Genomic DNA, 19,885 nt, shown 5'->3' on the forward strand with positions numbered 1-19,885 from the left:
TATATGTATCTGTATCGAAATTAACTTACCCGCTTGTAACTGAATAAATCCCAAAAGACCATATACTGTGAGTTCATTCTGGGACCGTTCGAGAGCTTGCGGAGCTAGATAATGTATTTAGATAAAGTATCATGGCATTCTAAACTTAATGCCATACCATTCAGTTCTAGTAGTCCTGAATTTCGATGAACTGTTAATGTGTCTAATGGGGTCGAGGCAATTCCTTCTTTAGCTGGCTCGTATAAAGGAGTAAAGCAATATGTGTCGTGCGAAATGTGCCTAGAGAAATTTGGAGCTTATTTAGTCGATCTTGTTTCTTTTTAATTTCTTGCTCATTGTTTATTGTAACTGAATGGAACTTACAGCCCAAATTGCTCCAACATGATCTAATGCACAAAAAAAAGGGAATTATATGAATAGAAACAAGTACAAAAGGATATCAACCTGTTAAAAGAGCGAGTGGATTTTCAAGTCACATATAAAAATAGATTCGGTGGGGCATTATTATTTTTTAGACACACATTAAAATTGATATCGAATTTAGTCCTCTTATTTTTAATTTTTTTTTAATTAACTAATTATCTTTAACAAAGGCATTTTGATGTATAATTGAGCTATTACGCTGTGTATGGGGCGGGTACCGACCGGAACGGACATAGGTTGCATACCCTTCATATCGCTTACGAGTACTTCCACTCCATTCTCGACTAATTTGAATGGAAGCTGCTCGGCGCGGGATATCAACATACGCAGAATAAACTTGCTCGTCAATGCCCTGAATACGGAGGGCCGAAGGGTTTTCATCAAGAGCATTGCGATGTACATAGTTTTGATATTGCTGGTATTCTGGAAAGCTTTCCAAAAAGCCAGAACTTGTCTGGTCACTCATAGGCACAGCATACTTTTCTACCTGGCGGAATTGTTGAACATAACTAAAAATATATATATAACAAAAGAGAGAGGTAGAAGGGTAAACGTTCTAGCTCATCTGTACACAAGGATATGCTCATAGATATAAACTGATAACCAATATATATATATATATTTAAAAGGGGCTTTACCGTCTGTACTCCTTGTGCTCAGCGTGTGTTATGGTTGGTTCAAGGCTTCGTTTGACCATCCCGTCCATAGTCCACGAACCACTTTTCTCTTTCCCGCGCGACTTTGTATCCTCTTCAATCTCTTTTTCAAGCTCAGGTTTTGCCGACGATGAGTTTCCATGCCGACCGTTTGAAGAACGAACAGTAAACGGACTGATCTCGAGAGCTTCTGCCTTTGTAAGTCTGAACGCACAAAATAAAAGGGCATAAGGGTCCTCGAGTTTGGGTCAAGTGATAGGTCACAATAGCTACTATTAACTTACGGTCCTTCGCAATCCTTAGAGCCCAAGACAAGCTTTGGAGGACGGTATTTCAATGTGCCGTTCATATTGAAGAAGAATAAGCTGTCAAGTGAAGTTAATTGACGATGCGTGTAATACTCTTCCCAATAACCATGGAAGGGATCGCTTTCATCCGGATTGATGGCAGGGACACGAAAAGAAGGCGGGATCGTAAATAGAGCTGGATCCATCTCATAATCCTGAGAATGAAGAGCTTTCTCAGAAAACCATTTGCGATAACTAGATTACAGAAGAGTTACTTGATTTGTAAAATGATTTATTTAGACAGCAAAAAGAAAGAGAGAAACTGACTTACTCGTGATGAGCTGTCTTTAGACGTGGATCTTGGTTATGTAGATGGTAATCTGAATTGAGCTCCCAAAGCATGGGCTGACCATCTTTGGTAACATAATTTCCAAGGAATAGATTGATGGCATCCTGCTTGTCGGCGTCTGTGCACAGTTATAAGCAAAATTGTTCTTTCTTTCTTTGGTTATCGATATTACCTGAGAATGCATTGGCGTAAAAGCGCTTTATAGATTCAATCATGTCACGAGGGTGGCTAGTCCACTGATTGATTTTACGATAAGTCTCCATTGTATTCACAAGATGAGATCCACCATACTGTAGCGCAATCGTATCACCATGGTCATGATACATTTCCGTAAAGATGTTCACAACATCCGAGTCAAAGTCAATCTTTGGAGATCCAATAACACCCAATGCATAGAGTTGATGCCCAAGTGCACATTTTCCCATCAAAAATTGGGCAGCATTGGTACGATCTAAGCAATCAATACAATTTGTACGCAATACACCATGCTGGCGGGTGTATGCTCGTCGAGGAGGAATCCTATACACAGATATATACAAAAATAAAAATAAAAAAAGTGTTAGTTAAGGACTTGATTATTTAATAATATATATATATATAAGTATAAATATCAAGTACAAGAACAGCAACTTACTTTCCATGGTCTGGTTTGTGTTTTGCAGCTGACTCAAATCCACTGTGAAAGAAGCCTGTTGCTTCCATTGTTTCTTCAGCAATTTTCTCCAGATATCCAATAACGTCTTGATCATGACTAGGGCAAAAAAAAGGGTAATTAAAATTATACACAAATATAACTCCTCGCAAGAAAATAGGTTGACTAACCTTCTTGATGCTCTAGACATATCCCACGCAATATATTTTATACGCTTATCTTTTGGTAAGAATTGATTCAAGTAGTCTACTGCCTCTGCATATTCCTTTCCTAGAATTGACTCTCGCTTTGTCTTTTCCTTTTGCTATATTTTTCTTTTTTGTCAAAATCATATCCATATTTTATACGAATGTCTTACCTTAATTAGGTTCAGCACAATACATGGTGTACCATATCTTGTAAATAAATTCTCAAAGTGCAATGCCGCAGCAGAGAAAAAAGGGTCGACAACATTGACTAGATAAAACTTTAATTCTTTAACCTTGTACCATAAGCTTTTATTTTATTGTACCTACGTTCGATCGGAGGCTTTGGCGACATGTTGGTTGTATCTTGAGACCAAATTAGAGGAATTGATCCACGATGTTGTACATAAGAGGTGTAACGAGGATTTCCGTACAATCGATCTGTAGAATGAAAAGAGGTGGTTGTCATTTCTGCCACAATCTGCTCAGTTTCCACATCGTTGGCTACAAATCCCTAAAATAAACAAATAGAAAAAAACCTTGGGTGTCAATGCTTACAAAGTAATGTTATATAACGCTTGATCTTAACGGTCTACCTTGTCATTCACACCACGTTTGAGAAAACGGGCACCTGCAAAGTAACGAGATCGACGGGCGATCAAAGTAACCACAATACTTCTCCCAAATACAGATATCTCTAATATTGTTTTATAGTAAGCTTCACAATTATTGTAAAAAGCTATACTTACTAGCCTGGTCAAAGAATCCATAAATGAGTGGTAAAATCCAGCCAGATCGACTACGTAGATCTTTAAATCCAGATTTCAGTAGATAATGGTTCCACACAAACATATCGTTATAGTCATAAGATGTTTTCTCTCTAGGCTCTTTGCCTTCAGACTGTAGTGGGGATTGTGTCATGTTGACTTGGAGGGTATTTGTGAGGTCATACGTATAAGAGAAGTAAAAATTCTTGGTTAAGTCTATGTTCTGAAAGGTGGTAATGTATCTATATCAAAAGAATCCAAAAAAATAAAATCAGTCAGATCACACACATGAAATGGCTTTGGAACTCTTTTCTCATCACCTAGCTTCATCTGAATTCTTGTCAATCTTAACCTGAAGACCCACTGGTACCAGTCGTGTTTCATCGATATGATAAATGTAATGACCTCCCAATAGGGCGACTTGCTTGCGTTTGGTGATAAAAATCATGTACCACCCTTGGGTGAAGCGCACAAATCCAACTACACCATAAATCCGCATAGGTACTAGATGAAGGCCACCAACAGACATATTTCCATCCTCGATCATCTTTAAGAGTTTAGACTTCTCGTGCTGGGTATAGACTACATCATCCTCGATCACCACAAGCTCTTTGGGGTTCGTTCGATGAATCTGAAGAACTCTATATCGTTGCTTTGACTGATTTGTACCTATCAAGTAATATCGCTGAAACACAAGGATTTTTTTTATTGTCGTTGTCGTTTGTGTTGTTTCGTTTTATTTCAAAAGTTAGTCAGCAAGCAGTAAGAGCAAGAGACTTCTACACAATAAAGTAGACTCACAGTCTTGGTCTCGTAGAGTTCAAAGCTGCTCATTACAAAACGGTAGTTCGAGAAATTCAATGTGGTATCAAGTGTGTTTTCTTTCTTCATCTCTTGATTGCTTTGGCTGGCATGGTCATCATCGATTGTTTGAATTGTTGGAGGGCGTTTGGGTGGCGCTGTTGGGATTGCGGATGTCATGTAGCTCTCATGAAGAGATTCCTGTGCATCATTGAATATTTGGGCTTCTTGATTCATATTTATGCACAACCAGCAATTTTATCTACTTTTTAGTGTCTTTAAAATTGATTCTTTTAGTCCTGCCTTTTTTTTTAAAAAAAAAAGTTTATTATCTATCAGTGCTCACAAGACCTTGAAGTTCCCTTAACAGGCATTAGTTTTATTGTATTCTTCTTATTTATATATATTCATATAAGTTGCGAGATTGACAGAAAGATTATATTAATCAAGCATACATTCTAATGAGATTCGTTTGTTTGTAATTATCTTTAAAAGAACCTAATGTATACATTGTCATGCTTTGTCTCATCTCAATGATTCTTAAAGACTCTTTGTTACAAAGCTTGATATTAACCAGCCACTTGAGTCTCTTTTCATTGTTTTTTGAATGAACGCTATTCTGGGTATATGTTCATTGTTATATATATATATATACTATCATCGCATTGTCTTGTTTTGTGGCATATTTATTATATGTAATATTATGTTACAAGGTATCGTATTATTGTATTGTATTGTATTTTATTTTGTTGGAAAGACGAGTATAATATAAACATTTGCGTGGATTTATAGGATAATATAATGCTGTACATGAGTATAAGTGAATAGTAGTATGAAGGTTGAAATGATTAAAAAAATAGGAAAAAAATAATCCTAGAGAATATGTTAGACGCGCAATGCACATCTTTCTACGAACTGTGTCTTGGGATGTTCAGGACCAAATACAACAGCTCTTACTTTGGCAGCCTGTGAGTAGGCATCTCTGGCTTCCTTATACCACTTCTTTTGAAGTGGTTGTCGGCCAGATACACGGCATTGCTCGGCCATGGCATCACATAGCTCACCTAAATTTTGCCAGAAATCAGAGATCTCGGCTGTCTTGTCTGGAAGGCTCTGCTTAGCATGTTCATCAAGGACATCTAGAATAGTACGGTTGACTTCGATAGCGCCCTTGATGTTGTCTTGATGACGAAGGCAATTCAAAAGGGGTATAGAGGCATTGAGCCGGATAGAGTTTTGAGGATGGATTTCACCAGCAGGGAGTTTCGTTGCTTGACTTGGAAGAACAGTTTTTGCAAGAGGCTCAAGCTGGCGACATGCAGAGCGGTAATCGCGTCTTTGACGAAGAGCGTACATACCAGCTGTGTAAGAGGCATTAGCTTTCTCAATAGCCTCATTAACCTTGGATACTGAAGCTACATGGCCACATCCTGCACAAGTCCATGTTTCTCCTAGACTCTTTTCGCCCTTGTTTAGCTCTTCTATGGAGGCTGGTGGAATAACATATACGTCTTTACTGCAGGAAGTACAGACTACACTCTGCAAAAACCGGTCAACGGAATTTTCCATCGGGGTCGTACACCGCTTGCATTTGCACCAAAAATGCTTTGTCTTGAGAAGGTCCTGACGTCTCTCATCGCGTGAAGCGTAGAGATCAATATAGCTTACTGTGAGTTCTTCATCGGTCTTGACTGGTCTGATTGTCCGAAAAGCCAATTGGCCGTTTGGCATACCCACAAAAGCAGTATTAGGATTACAGGCATGGTTAAAGAACATGGCGCCTACAGGAAATAGACCCAGTGCAACGTCTGTATTACGAGATTGGTTGTCACCCAAGCCATGTGCATTTGAGTTGATTCTACGATTGAATTTTATTTTAGTTTTAAAAGAAAAAAATTAATTTAATTAGTAAAAAAAAATATAGGTAATAATAATAATAACAATAATAATAATAATATACCTGCAAGCAAGTGTTACCATATCATCAACTGACATAGCCATAGATTCTGGCATTTCTGAAACCAATCTTTGGGCTAAATATATGTATATTCATGAGTCCAACTACCTTTGCACTTTTATTTTCATGTGTACTTACAAGCTTCTGTTAGCACGTTAATAAATGCTCGATCAGCATGTTCTCGATGGCTCAAAAGATCCTCGACACACCAGTAAGGTGTTTGGGATAGGGGCTTGTATTCTGTTTTGTTTTCTTCGGGGATATCTGCTTCTTCCATTCTCTCGGCCATCAAAAGAACCATAAGACGCAAAAGATCTGGATCTGTGTCTGTTGAGCGGCCGATTGTATCGACTTGGCTTATGATCGAACACACCTTTGGATGGGTTGTATCTCGATCCAGGCACGCCTGGGAGCAATAAAAGGATTTCTTACAATCCGAGCACATGAGTTTTGTGGCAAGGGTATCAAGGCAGACGTGACATTGTTGGTCGATAAATTCACTTCGAACCACAAAGGCCGTGGCTTGTTCGTGGCATACAGTTGTTCCTTCAGCAATTGGACCTGAAGCAGCAGCATGTCTTCCTTTGGCTTTTGTATTTCTAAGGCTGACGGGATAGTCTACAAGGGCCTTTTGATAGTACTCCGAGATTGGTTCTGCGGGAGCCCCGGTCTTCTTTTTTGGTTTCTTCTTCTTGATTTTAGTCAAATTTGGTGAAGATTCATTTTTGGTCGTATTTTGCATTGGAGTCTCTTGCTGAGGAGCCAAACACTCGGTTTCTTCGTTTTGTGGCATGATGACAATAAGAGATATAGAGAGAGAAAAGATACAGCTCTTGAGATCCACTTTTTTGTTTGCAAGTTGAACTACGAAAAAATGAAAAAAAAATTACTCAGACAAATGTGACGTAAATGATTCACTTGTTCTTTTCCACTGAATTAATATGATTAAATCTCAGTCAAGGTAGTCTTCCTGGCCGACAAGTCTAACAGTCTGAGAGTGGGACAAAGAGCTGTGTTTTTGTGTTTCTTTTTTTTGAAGCTCCTACCATATAGGAATCTCCAGAAAATAGCTTTTTCACTTGCTTTTTATTTCAAATTGAGATATTTTCTGATTTTTTATAGGCCCAATATTTTTGGTTTTGCTGCCTAAACACTTTAGCTTTGAAAGGAACAGAAGTTGCCCTGAAGTTAACCGAAGGAATGGTGCCTTAATAATGAATATTAAAGTAATTCCTATGCATATATTTATAGTAGATATTTAGTACAAATGTCAGATCAAATTATTCGGTGGCTTTTGTATAGCTTTTACTTATTTATTCTACAAATTTATATCTAATAAATTCACACCCAGTAGAGTTAGTCTTAATGCTGGTGAAACTCCATTTCTTAAATACATTTCTTTGGACAAACTTTAGAACAACCAGAGGGTCAACCCCTTCTACTGAAATTACGTGTACTTATCTAAAGTTATATAATAAATAATAAAAGGATTCTCGTTTGAAAATATGTACAAATCTAAAATGTACATTACCCGATCCAACAGTAGGTATATTTTTAAATTTTCAATAATAAATCACCCAGAAAGAAAAAAGGATTTAGACATTCAATTCTTTACAAACTTCTCAGCAATTTCTTTCTTTCTTTCTTTCTCTTGTGTATGTGAGCTTATCATCTCTGCCCAACATCTTGAAATTCTGAGAAAAGTGATTCATTTAGTATTAGCTTATATATTGCTTTATTGTATTAAAGGAGTATTGAATATGTATGTAGAATAAAATGTATGTAGAGCATATCTAATAGACTCTATAATTTATTCTAATCATAGCTATATACTCAAGAGACTTTGACTTTTTTATTATTATTATTTTGATTGTGAACTTTAACAGCCAAAAAATACCACAGCTAATTTTGGGTGCTTGAATAACTATTGACTCGTTAAAAATACTTTACATAAGAAGAAAGATCATTCTATTATATTATTTTTGACAATATGTTGATTGTTCAATCCAAGCCTTCTATCTTAATCAATTGGTTGGTACTCCCAAACTCGGCATTGCTATTTAAACAAATAAGGTTCGGTTTTAGTAGACTTGACATGTAATGATCAAGTTTTATGAGCTACTAGACAGACTACTTTATCGCTGTTGCCAATAGATTACAACAAGCTTTGTCTTGAAAAGTTTGATGTCAAGCTTATATGTCTTACTAAACCGCTATATTTAACTTTTCATTTTTATTTCTGGTTTGTCTTTTTGATGTCAACTTCTTTTTTTAAGAGAAAACAGCCAGTATGTGAATATATAAAGGCTTTATAAATAAGGTGAAAAATTGACCAAGAAGACTCGACATTATCATCTTGCTTTACCTTTCCAACCATCATGAGAATTGTACACCTTGAGCTTAAATCCCGATCTTCGCCTACTGGTAAGAGCATGCTCTGCCATGAATATGTTATGGTTATCATTGTAAATGAAAACATACGTATATTTAACATAATTACATATCAATTAAAGACAGTGGTTATGGTACTGGAACTTCCAGCCCACGTTCTATTGTCTTGAGTAGAGAATCCACCAATTCATCTACAAGAGGCTCGTAAGTTGACAAAGATAATATGGGTATTGTTGCTTTATTAATAGCCTCTGATTACAGATCTTGCTGTGGATAAAGCAGAGCTTGAAATGTTCTTTTTTCTTATTATTTCTCTTTAACTTATCGAACCATGTCAGTTTCTATGATACAATAAACTTCCTCAACACTTGGAGGCATTTGACCTAAAATTTATTTTAAATAATAATATAATATGCATTTAAATCTATAGGCTTATACATAGGTTTTTCTACTATTTCATACTCGATTATGTTACCCATTAAAAGAAGAAAGAAAAAAAGAAAATAATAATAATACGGCTGATAATAAGACTCATCTATATTTTAATTTCTAGCAACGGAAATGACATTTTATATCATGACTCGTCTCTCAAGCGATATCTGTATTTTTCTCGAAGCGAGCACTATTGTGATTCCTAAATGGAAGAAGGACGTGGTTAATATTGTATCCTATTTGGATGATATATTCTCCATCATAAATTTACATAAACGTATTGCCCAAATAACGACTGACTATATTACATTGTCTATACTACCATTTGATTTCTTCCAATCTAAAGCCAAGACTTTGCCTAGAAAAAGAACGCCATCACTTGGATCCTTAATTCCTATTTCAAAACGCTAATTATAGTGAATATGACTATTTCTATCACCCCATAGTCGATAGTGTGGCATTATATATTACAATCATTTTTTTATGTTTATAATTGAAATAAACCTTTACTCATCAAATCATCTACAAGCAAGCACAAGTGTCTACTGTCCATTTTTTTCAAATATTTTCTTGAATCCCACTAGGTAGAGAATTACGGAATGTGATGGACTAATGAAGGTTAATGGTTGGTAACACGCTGCGGAAATTGGTCTGATTTTTTGGAACCAGACCATTAGCTCTATAATTCGCCTGAGGATTGTCTGTCAGATCAGAATATCTCAGAGCGAGTACTTGGGGTAAGGAAAGGCAAACACGACTTTCAGATTTCGACAAGTGAATATTCACCAATTAAAAACACTGTATTTAGAAAAAGTATATATATCCTTGAAATATTTATGGTTTTTTTGTATTAGAAAAAAAAACCGAATAAACGAGAAGGAGAAGCATTTTTTTTACGATTCGCCTCTACACAGCCAAAAAGATTGGTTGTTAGATTTTTTTTAATTAAATAAAAGAAGGCCAATTAGGATCTAAGTGGCAATTATACAAAACAATGCTACTCTCGATACCAATCATTCTTACATGACAACAAAGTATTAAAAACTGCCATTTAAAATTTGCTATAATAACACTATTATTTTAAGAAGGAACCTATAAGAAGGAGTACACATGTATCCAACGTGTGTCTTACAATACAAGAAGGTTTCTAAGGGTTCTTTAAAAAAACACACGCATACATACACATACAGAAGCATTTCGGTATTCTGTTTTATTGAGGATAAAAATATTATGAAGAGCAAGCTTGTCATCTTTAAGTGCATGATGAAACGTAGTATACTTTAACGGGAAGCAAGGCAACCACAGTCTTTAAAACATTCTCAACTTCGCATTTACCTACTATTTATGTTAAGCTTATTTAATCAAAGAATACATGTGTGGTATACACACCACAATTGAGTGAAGAACAGACTCCACAATCAAACACTAGTTCCTTCTTGCTAATGAACCTGTCAAGTTAACAATGTCCGGAACTGTTCCACACTAGGCACACGTACACTACACACTCATACAGTGTGAACCAACCATTGCACAACAGGGATTTGAATTACAGGGATTTTAATAGTAACAGATATAAACAATATTATTTTGTCTTTTTAATAAATAACACTCTCACAGTATCTAATTTTTCTATTATTGAGATACTAACCCATAAACAATCCCGGGTACCTACAAATATATACATGTATTGCCTTAATTAATTTCACTAGTATTTAATTGGACCTTTTAAAAGTAACACAATTTTCTTTTGGAAATTCGAGATATGAAGCTTAGAAGTTTGAAAGGTAGAAAATGCCAGATCATCAACTATTTTATTAATCTCTAAAATGGCGTAAGCTTTAGACAGACAAATAGTATAGCTTTTTTCCCCAACTTTGCTTTCTATTTACGACTTATTCGTCATCATTTACTATGGAATTCGCCCATAATTGTAAAGAAGTTCATTATAATCGGACTAAGCACTGTTTATGGAAAGTATATAGATACATCCCAAAACATCGGAATTATATATTTTCCTAGAAAAGACTCCGTTTATACATATACGGAAATTTAACTTTTAAAGGCTAAAGGGTTACAATCTGTTTTTGATTTTGTGAAAAAACCTGACGATAAAACTAAATGAGATGAATCTGTCTGTATAAACGTTGCATCAAAAAATCATTGTTAAAGTTTATTTTTATTTTATTATTTAAATATTGTGCATAAACATAAGCATAGGCACAGGAATTATATATATGGATGAGTAGGTGGGCAATTAGTTTGAATGGGTAGTATTGTAATGTCTTTGCATATTGTATTTGCTAGAATATGTTTTATTGCATTGATGGCAATCAAATTTCGTTGGAGTCTCTGAGTGTGTTTGACTATGTCGTAAAAGGTTGAATTTCGAAACAGTCTTGTATGAGCACTCTGTACATCGGCGAATATTTGGAGAAGACTTATCCGGAAGCTTCTTGTTTAGTATAGGAAGGGGAGTAATCTTGTACATTTTAAAGGTATTTGGCAAAGAACATGAACCAAGTTTCTTTTCGAGCCTCTTGGAATCTACATATATATATGTGTATTAAAGCACTTGTGAGTCTATAGATACATATGTAATGAATTTTCTTCATAAAATTACCAGCATTAGATGTCTTTTTGTTAGGCTCCTTGGGATTGGTACCATTAGAACAAGGTGCAGAGGTAATAACGAGGGTTCGAGACATGACTTATTATTATTATACTTTTTTAAATAAGTTACTAAAGAGCAAAGTAAGATGAAAGGAGGTTTATATTTTTTTTTGCAAATAATCTAGATGGGCTTTTATTTATAATTCTCCCAGTGATATTTATATAAAGCACATCGTGGGTGCTCTTCCTCATTTCTTTAAAGGTATATTTTTTGTTTACATAAAAAAGGTGCTCCTCGCGACCTTCGACCTTACAATTTGACGTTCCACCAGACCACTCACCAAACCATCCACAAAACAGTTTTGGAGCTATATTTTGCTCAAGATGTTTTTGGATTACTTGATCTCTAAAATTTCATCATAGAGTGTGCGTTTGTGTGTATTATTTCTTGGGTTTTTTATTTTGCAATATTTTTTATTAAAACAAAACAACAATGAACTACAACTACCTTATTGAAACTGTTCTTGGAGGAGGAGGCGAAGAATTTTTACAAGCATTGTATAATGCTTGCCCTTATATTTCCTAATCGACAAATGACTCAGAAGAGCAAACAGATTCCTTTAAAAGAGCATTTATTATTTTGCAAGGACTGATCTTTCGCTTTCAAGCCCTCTCTGCACTTTCAGAGAGTCAGCATGTTATTAGGGATTTACAATATCTTTTTTTCTTGGGATTCCCCGTAAAGTTAAAAGTTCAAGTTAATGACCAATATCCAAATGACAGCAACTACAATTGGTAGACTCATACTCTGACCAATTTGTATGATTGAAGGAATCCAAACAGTTCTATAGCTTATTTTTATAAATATGTGTATGTTTTGGAGGATGGGTCTGGTGGAAGGTCGAGTTTTAAGGTCTGAGGACAGGAAGAGCACATTAATATTCAGGCTGAGGAAGAAATCTAATTAAATAGTACTACTTGACTCCTATCAATTTGAGGGAATATCTAGTGCTTTGACAACACTTTCTCTTGAAACAACTTATTATTTCTGGCTACTACACATCTATTAAGTATAGAAAACCCTTGTTAGCTAATAACCCAGCCATATACACTATACAAGCTCTATTCTCCTTCACCGTAATATTATTAGGACTGATTACTTTGCTTCTTAGAAGTATCCTATTACTATGGGACGAAAAGAGGTGATTATTATAATTTATTTGCTAACATAAGGTTTAATATATATTCAAATTCAAAAATATACTTTAGAAATTAGTAAATAAATATAAACTTTAGCAATATTTGATAATATAGATCTTACTTGGTTTTATTTCTTTCTTCCATGCACCTAAATTTGCTTAGAAGCTTGGAACTTTAAAAAATACAAAGTTCTATGAGCTTAATATGACACGGGTGTTGTGTGTTCTCCAGCTTCGCCCGCCCTGATTTATTTTCCTTCTTCTCCAACCATTTCCCGTTCCATTTTTCTCGTCATCATTTACATATGCCATTCACCAGCGTACGAGGGAATTGTTGAGGGAATGGCATCGAGGGAATCTATATGGACTTCTTTATATGCTTACTTGAAAACATTATTCGTTCTTTATTTCAAGTTTTATACCATCATTAGTTTAACAACATTAAATGCTTAAATGTGATTGGCCAACACACTTTATATCATCTTTTTATATCATTTTTTTTTGTATTAGATAGTGTCGTTAAATATTCTGAACTATTGCTCCCAAAAAAGAAATAAGGACAAATCATGTCTCACATAGTTTTCCTGGCATATTCTGTTCATATTTTCTCCATGATACATTGAATAAATAAGCTGTATCTCCATGAGAATATACTTACAGTAGCTATAAATTATGCACTAAACAGAGAAGACATACATACATGTATTCCCCATGAGATTTATCTTATTTAATACGAAAAAATAGCATAACTCTTGCAAATTGAAATTTGGACAAATTTTCCAAATTTTGAGAAAATCCTGGTTCTGAAAAAGGCAACTTTGGGCCTGTTTCAGATGTCGACTGTCAAATATAGCAACTTATAAATGTCTCCATTTTTCTGGCGAGTTCAGAACATTTAACGACACTATCTATTGTCATATTTTTATATCATATAAAAAAAACGCGATTTTGAAACACACTATTTCTTTTTAAGAGGTAGATCTCCGTCTAAATAAATTTTATATGATGTTTCCAAGGTCCCTATTGTTGTCGCTATACCGCTATTTCATTGGCTAGAAAATAAAAAAGATCGGGTTTGTTGTCGATAACTTGGTTTTTTTCTTGTTAGCAGCAACAAATGAAAATTAAGTCGGTGATTGTTGTCGCTATACCGCTATCTCATTGGCTAGAAAATAAAAAAGATCAGGTTTGTTGTCGATAACTTGGTTTTTTCTTGTTGGCGACAACTTTTTTTTTGCTGGCGACAACGGTCTTATATTTTTCGCAGTGATGGCAGCAAATGACGATTTAATTCTTTTTACATTGCCCCGCATCAATCGGCCAGGGACTGATCTGATGAGTAAACATATTTTACTAAACAATTATGTCATGAATTTTATCATCAAAGAAATAATTGGCAAGTTTTATGCTTAAACTTCATTATGACATATAACGATTTCCGATTCTTTCTTTTGGTTTAGGAGCAAATGCAGTAGACAAATATTTTCCTCAGCCAACTGAATGGGCAAATGCAACAAAATCAGATGTTTTATATGCTTCAGATAATACGAACTCCTTTCCACCCATTTTGATTGAAGTACAGTACAACGCGGATGATAATTTTTTGCATCGGCTTGTGCAATATTGTGAGGAAGTGAACAAGCAATATTCTACCGAACCAGTGGTCCTTGTTTTTGTAATCAACAAAATTAGGGATAGCGTAATGAGTAAAACCACAAAGGACCGCAAACAAAAATTCCTACTTAAACTGCCAAGTTATCCATGGGCTAAAAAATGTTTATTCCTCAATGATTATTCCATTCACGACCATTTGAATAACATACCCTTACATCCTTTGGTTGCTCTAGGTGCATTTTTAACTGCTCAAAAGGTATCCATTATTGATCACGATCAACGAGACGATCCAATTATCCAGCAGTTGTATGGCATATCCAAACACGTTTTCGAACATGTGGCCACCCGTGAGAAAACGACAGTTGATGATCTTTTGGGATTGTGTGATAATACTCAATCGAAATTCCAAAAATGCAAAGAAATTCTTGAAGATTTACCAAACAACAACTTGAAAAAGCGTGCTATTGACTGTCTGAATGATGGTTTAAATATTATAAAACCATATAAGGTTAAATATATGTCTGATCAATCGTCATCTTCGACAGCCTCTTCTCCAGCAGCCTCCTCTCCAGCCCTAATACCCGCAGCTCCATCATTGTTATTACCAGTCCTGTCATCACTGACAGATCCATTAACGTCAACGATTACACAAACTACTACACGGACTCCAAAATCATCATCATCCGAAAATTGGACGTTTGTTGGCAATTACATACGAAGCCTTGGGAGTAACAAAATGAATTGGAAAGCTTACTACTTAAAAGGGCAGCGTCAAGGTTATTTTGCAAATTACACTACGCCAGCAAGTCTCAAAAATGCTTATCAACGTCGAAAGACCAACAATGATGAAATGGAAGAATAAGTAGATTTTTCTTCTTATTTTTTTTGTGGAGGAGGGGGATGGAGATGGAGATATTATGAGATATGATAAAGAAATAAAGAAATGAACAGGGAATAAAAAAAGAGATAGGGTGTGTAAGGAGGAGAGCATGGGATGATGAAAATGGTGATAGTATAAACGAATTATTATGCGGATGTATGACTATTGGGACATGGTGTAAGGTCCAATGTTGTGGTTTTCTAGTGTGTCTAGATCTGAAATTGTGATCGATTGGGTATCATAAACGTGAAGCACCTAAAAATTGGAAAGAAAAATCCATAAACATACCGTGGCTCCCAAAAGTGATCCAATGTTTCGGACAATCATGTTCCATGACTATTATTTTTGTTTTTACTTATGGTGCTCTCCAGCATACGAGCCAAATTATCCCAAGTAGATTGGCTTTTCAATCCAAATATAGAAGTATAAACCCAGAAAACAGCCATTTTTTTTAAAATGTAAAAAGCAAAAGTTGCTACTAAACTGTTCTGTAAAAGTTACATTTTATAAATTTTACAGATATAAGATAAGGGGTAAAGGCGGTTATAACATTGGAAGAATTAAATAATTGAAATAGGGTCTTTAGTAGACTGCGTCTGATGTTGAAAGTATCTAAAATAACGGCAAATCTTCTTTGGGACATTTGTATTTTATTTAGCAAGCCCTTTTGAGACCGGCGAATGTTTAGAGCCAAATTACGTTTTAAAACAAAGTGAAAGTGATGGAATAAAATTTACTACATAAATAAAATAATTTAATAGCTAAATTTGCAATTATTCACTTTTTTCCATTCTCAAATAATTTGGCCCGTATGCTGGAGAGGACCATAATATTCGGTATTAATGACTGTCTTTGTAATTATCTCAGCTAACCAATAAACATTGGTTCCGGTTATATTTGTGTTTGAATTTGTTTCTTACATTTTCCAACCCAGTCATAAACCCTTTTTACCTTTCATCTCTCTTTATGTACAACTTTATTGTTGCTACTACATTTTACTAAATACTGATCATACTAGTTTCGAAAGATGTACATGTATAGCTTATTGAGTATAAAGTTCTAATCATTATTAATTTATAATTTTCCTGTGTATAAGAATCCCAAGAACCTCTCAGTAACTTAAGTGAGCAAAGTCAGTCAAATAGATTCCCGTATGTATTGACAACCAAATAAATTAATAGTGTTTATGCTTGGTTTGTATGTGTGTATGTCTGTTTGTGAATTGTGTATATCATTGCACTCATTATTTTATGGAATAGAGACTTTATGCTTATCGAGCTGATTATCTTATTTTCTGTTGTTTTAAAAGAAAACGATGTATATATGAGATTGGTTATAGCCTACAAAAAGCAAGGGCATTTGCTATCTGCCACAAATTAAACCAAAAAGTGAGCTTTGATCCATATATTAAAATTTAACAGTATACTACACTACACTACACTACACGCATTCACATATATACATATATAAATATTGGATATTGAATATTAAATAGTAATTTAAGTTTTGTGCAGATAAAACTAATTATCATTTTTGATTTTTTTTTTTTTTCAGAAATAAAATACAATAAAAAAAAATAGATATCCAGATTTCATAGTGGTGTAGACATACACATATATAAATAATAGAGAGAGAGATTCCACCCTTGATATTATACGTCACCTTTTTGAATGACGTAGAAATAAAATTCTGGCGGTGATTAAATTTTGTAAATATGGAATCCTAAACAACATGGTATTGTGGTAAAAAATTCAAAAAAATTCAAAAAAATTCAAAAAAAATTCAAAAAAATAGAGTGAAAAAGCCTGTCCTTGCAGCGTTTATTATTTTTTTTGTTGAGCCGACCTTTGTAAGAAAGAAGAACCAAGAAAAAAAATAAAAAAAAGTTTTTTTTTGTGGGTCGTCTTCCTACCAGTCCGTTACCCCATTTTTTCTTTGCTTGCAACAAAACCTCCCTACTCTATCATTTCCTATATAAATACATATTTTTTGACACTATGTTGAGATCGCTTACTTCACAAGGTAAAAATATATATCTATATAAAACAACATTGCCTGTACAAAACTTCAATGAGCATAGAATAGAACTTCTTTACCTTTGTACCTCTTTACTTCATTAATAAAAAAGAAAATAAAAATACACGCTTTTTTATTATTATTACATTACATTACATTACATTTAACAAAACAAAAACAAGAGTCATTTAACTACATCATTTGAAATTAAACATCTTTTATCTTTTATCTTTTATTTACACTACATTATACGAAATAACGAACATGACTTGAAAACAATACATATATGCACGAATAATACATACGCACACGAAAACGCACATTCCTTTAATTCATCAACACTTCAATTCACCTCAACTTTACAAAACCGTACACCAAATACAACAAATACAACAATCGAATTTATTATTTATCTAAATAAATAAATAAATACAATAGTCGGCCTTGCTCGCTCAGTTCGCCTTGCACCCAGCTTGGCTACTGCTGCCCGCTCATTCGCAACCCCTGCTGCAACTGACCCTAATGCCAACCCCATCAACGGCAAAACCACCTACGGAGGCCTTTCTGACCAAGACCGTATCTTCACCAACCTTTACTTGAAGCACGACTACGGTCTTCAGGGCGCCCTGAAGCGTGGTGATTGGTACAAGACCAAGGAATTGGTGCTCAAGGGTACTGATTGGATTATCAAGGAGATGAAGGAGTCTGGTCTCCGTGGTCGTGGTGGTGCTGGTTTCCCCACCGGTCTCAAGTGGAGTTTCATGAACAAGCCCCTTGACGGACGGTGTGTACTTTTTTCTTTCTTTCTTTCTTTCTTTCTATATATTTTCTTTATATATCAAAACACACGAGAAAGAAAGATCTACAAATCATATAGAAATTGTACTCAATATTATGCTCTGTCATATTTTTTGGTGTTATTTATATATATATATTAGTCCCCGTTATTTGGTTATCAATGCAGATGAGGGTGAACCCGGTACCTGCAAGGATCGTGAAATTTTGCGTGGTGACCCCCACAAGCTCATCGAAGGCTGCCTTATCGCCGGTTCTGCCATGAAGGCCAACGCTGGTAAAACACAACACAATAATGATATTCTTCCCCTCTTTTCTCCTCTCACAGACACAATCCATGCTATCATTACTACTACGATCATCATTATCAATAATACGATGCAAAAACCAAAAACATATAGAAAACAGAGAGAGAGAGAGAGAGAGAAATAGAGGGATCAAAGAATACTTATACACACAAACACGCATATATTTCTTGTTCTTATTTTCTTATATATATATATATTAATTAACTTACAGCTTACATTTACATCCGTGGTGAGTTCTACCAGGAGGCTTCTCACCTTCAGGAGGCTATCAACCAGGCTTATGCTGCTGGCTTGATTGGCAAGAATGCATGTGGTACTGGTTACGACTTTGATGTGTTCATTCACCGTGGTGCTGGTGCCTACGTCTGTGGTGAAGAGACCTCGCTTATCGAGTCTATCGAGGGTAAGCAGGGTAAGCCTAGAATGAAGCCCCCATTCCCCGCCGACGTTGGTCTTTTCGGTTGCCCCACCACCGTCACCAACGTCGAGACTGTTGCCGTTGCCCCTACCATTCTCCGTCGCGGTGGATCCTGGTTCGCTGGCTTTGGCCGTGCTCGTAACAGCGGTACCAAGCTCTTCTGTATCTCTGGCCACGTCAACAACCCCTGCACAGTCGAGGAGGAGATGTCGATCCCTCTTAAGGAACTTATTGACAAGCACTGTGGTGGTGTTCGTGGTGGATGGGACAACTTGCTCGGTATCATTCCCGGTGGTTGCTCCGTTCCCGTTATTCCCAAGGATATTTGTGAGGATGTTTTGTAAGTTTGGATAACAGACGCACTTTAAAAAAAATCAGAGAATATTGGATAATTTAAAGAGAGAGATAATATGTAGAATGGGTGAATAGAGGAGTAGGGGAAACAAAGTACTAATGGAGCTTTTTGTGTGTGTGTGTGTATAATATTAATATAGGATGGACTTTGACGCTCTTCGTGATGTCAACTCTGGTCTCGGTACTGCCGCTGTCATTGTTATGGACAAGTCTACCGATATCGTCAGAGCTATTTCTCGTTTCGCAAAGTTCTACCGCCACGAGTCTTGCGGTCAGTGCACTCCCTGCAGAGAGGGTACCAAGTGGCTCGAGTCCATGATGGATCGTTTCGAGGTTGGCCGTGGTCAAGCCGAGGAGATCGATCAGATCTGGGAACTTACCAAGCAGATCGAAGGTCACACCATCTGTGCCCTTGGTGATGCTGCCGCATGGCCCGTCCAGGGTCTCATTCGTCATTTCCGCCCCGAATTAGAGTCTCGCATGGCAGAATTCCAAAAGTCGATTGAGGCTAACGGCAGTGCTTAAATTTATATGTAAATATATACATATATATAAAAAAGAAAGAACCTCTCCACACTTATCCTCTTCTTCTGCTTCTGCTTCTGCTTCTGCTCCCTTCTTCGTCTTCTTCTTATTATTATTCTTGTTTTTTTTCTTTTCTTTTTCTTTTTTGATTTCAAAAATAAAAAACAAAAATAAATTAGGTCAAAGAAAATATATGCATAATACATACATAAAACATATTTTTTCTTTTAACAAAAGATGTCTGCTTACAATAACAAGAAGAAGAA

At 35.5% G+C, this 19,885-nt stretch overlaps 5 protein-coding genes across 5 annotated transcripts; 2 read left to right on the top strand and 3 right to left on the bottom strand.

Moving 5' to 3' along the window:
* Positions 1-1,359: 1,359 nt before the first annotated feature.
* PHYBLDRAFT_115553 (hypothetical protein) lies at positions 1,360-4,210 on the bottom strand (the record flags this gene model as incomplete). Its single annotated transcript, XM_018428468.1, has 11 exons — positions 1,360-1,621; positions 1,698-1,833; positions 1,888-2,234; positions 2,383-2,466; positions 2,538-2,671; positions 2,726-2,823; positions 2,883-3,066; positions 3,149-3,249; positions 3,302-3,561; positions 3,640-4,004; positions 4,121-4,210. The coding sequence occupies 11 exons, from the start codon at positions 4,208-4,210 to the stop codon at positions 1,360-1,362; spliced, it is 2,061 nt and encodes a 686-aa protein (XP_018288299.1).
* A 613-nt stretch (positions 4,211-4,823) lies between these two features.
* PHYBLDRAFT_182546 (hypothetical protein) lies at positions 4,824-6,870 on the bottom strand (the record flags this gene model as incomplete). Its single annotated transcript, XM_018438637.1, has 3 exons — positions 4,824-5,978; positions 6,081-6,153; positions 6,216-6,870. The coding sequence occupies 3 exons, from the start codon at positions 6,868-6,870 to the stop codon at positions 5,006-5,008; spliced, it is 1,701 nt and encodes a 566-aa protein (XP_018288300.1). The 3' UTR covers positions 4,824-5,005.
* A 4,284-nt stretch (positions 6,871-11,154) lies between these two features.
* PHYBLDRAFT_60161 (C2H2-type zinc finger transcription factor) lies at positions 11,155-11,605 on the bottom strand (the record flags this gene model as incomplete). The annotated part of the gene is made up of 2 exons (XM_018440605.1): positions 11,155-11,444; positions 11,521-11,605. 2 exons carry the CDS (start codon positions 11,603-11,605, stop codon positions 11,155-11,157), a joined length of 375 nt encoding a protein of 124 aa, XP_018288301.1.
* A 2,373-nt stretch (positions 11,606-13,978) lies between these two features.
* On the top strand, positions 13,979-15,185 carry PHYBLDRAFT_148809 (hypothetical protein; the record flags this gene model as incomplete). The annotated part of the gene is made up of 2 exons (XM_018432163.1): positions 13,979-14,048; positions 14,170-15,185. The coding sequence occupies 2 exons, from the start codon at positions 13,979-13,981 to the stop codon at positions 15,183-15,185; spliced, it is 1,086 nt and encodes a 361-aa protein (XP_018288302.1).
* A 1,782-nt stretch (positions 15,186-16,967) lies between these two features.
* Positions 16,968-19,851, top strand: Ndufv1 (NDUFV1NADH dehydrogenase flavo protein subunit 1). Its single transcript, XM_018443133.1, has 5 exons — positions 16,968-17,225; positions 17,658-18,003; positions 18,158-18,291; positions 18,534-19,080; positions 19,235-19,851. The coding sequence occupies exons 1-5, from the start codon at positions 17,201-17,203 to the stop codon at positions 19,617-19,619; spliced, it is 1,437 nt and encodes a 478-aa protein (XP_018288303.1). The 5' UTR covers positions 16,968-17,200; the 3' UTR covers positions 19,620-19,851.
* Positions 19,852-19,885: the final 34 nt, after the last annotated feature.

This window comes from Phycomyces blakesleeanus, assembly GCF_001638985.1.
Source record: "Phycomyces blakesleeanus NRRL 1555(-) unplaced genomic scaffold PHYBLscaffold_19, whole genome shotgun sequence".
NCBI lineage: Eukaryota > Fungi > Mucoromycota > Mucoromycetes > Mucorales > Phycomycetaceae > Phycomyces > Phycomyces blakesleeanus.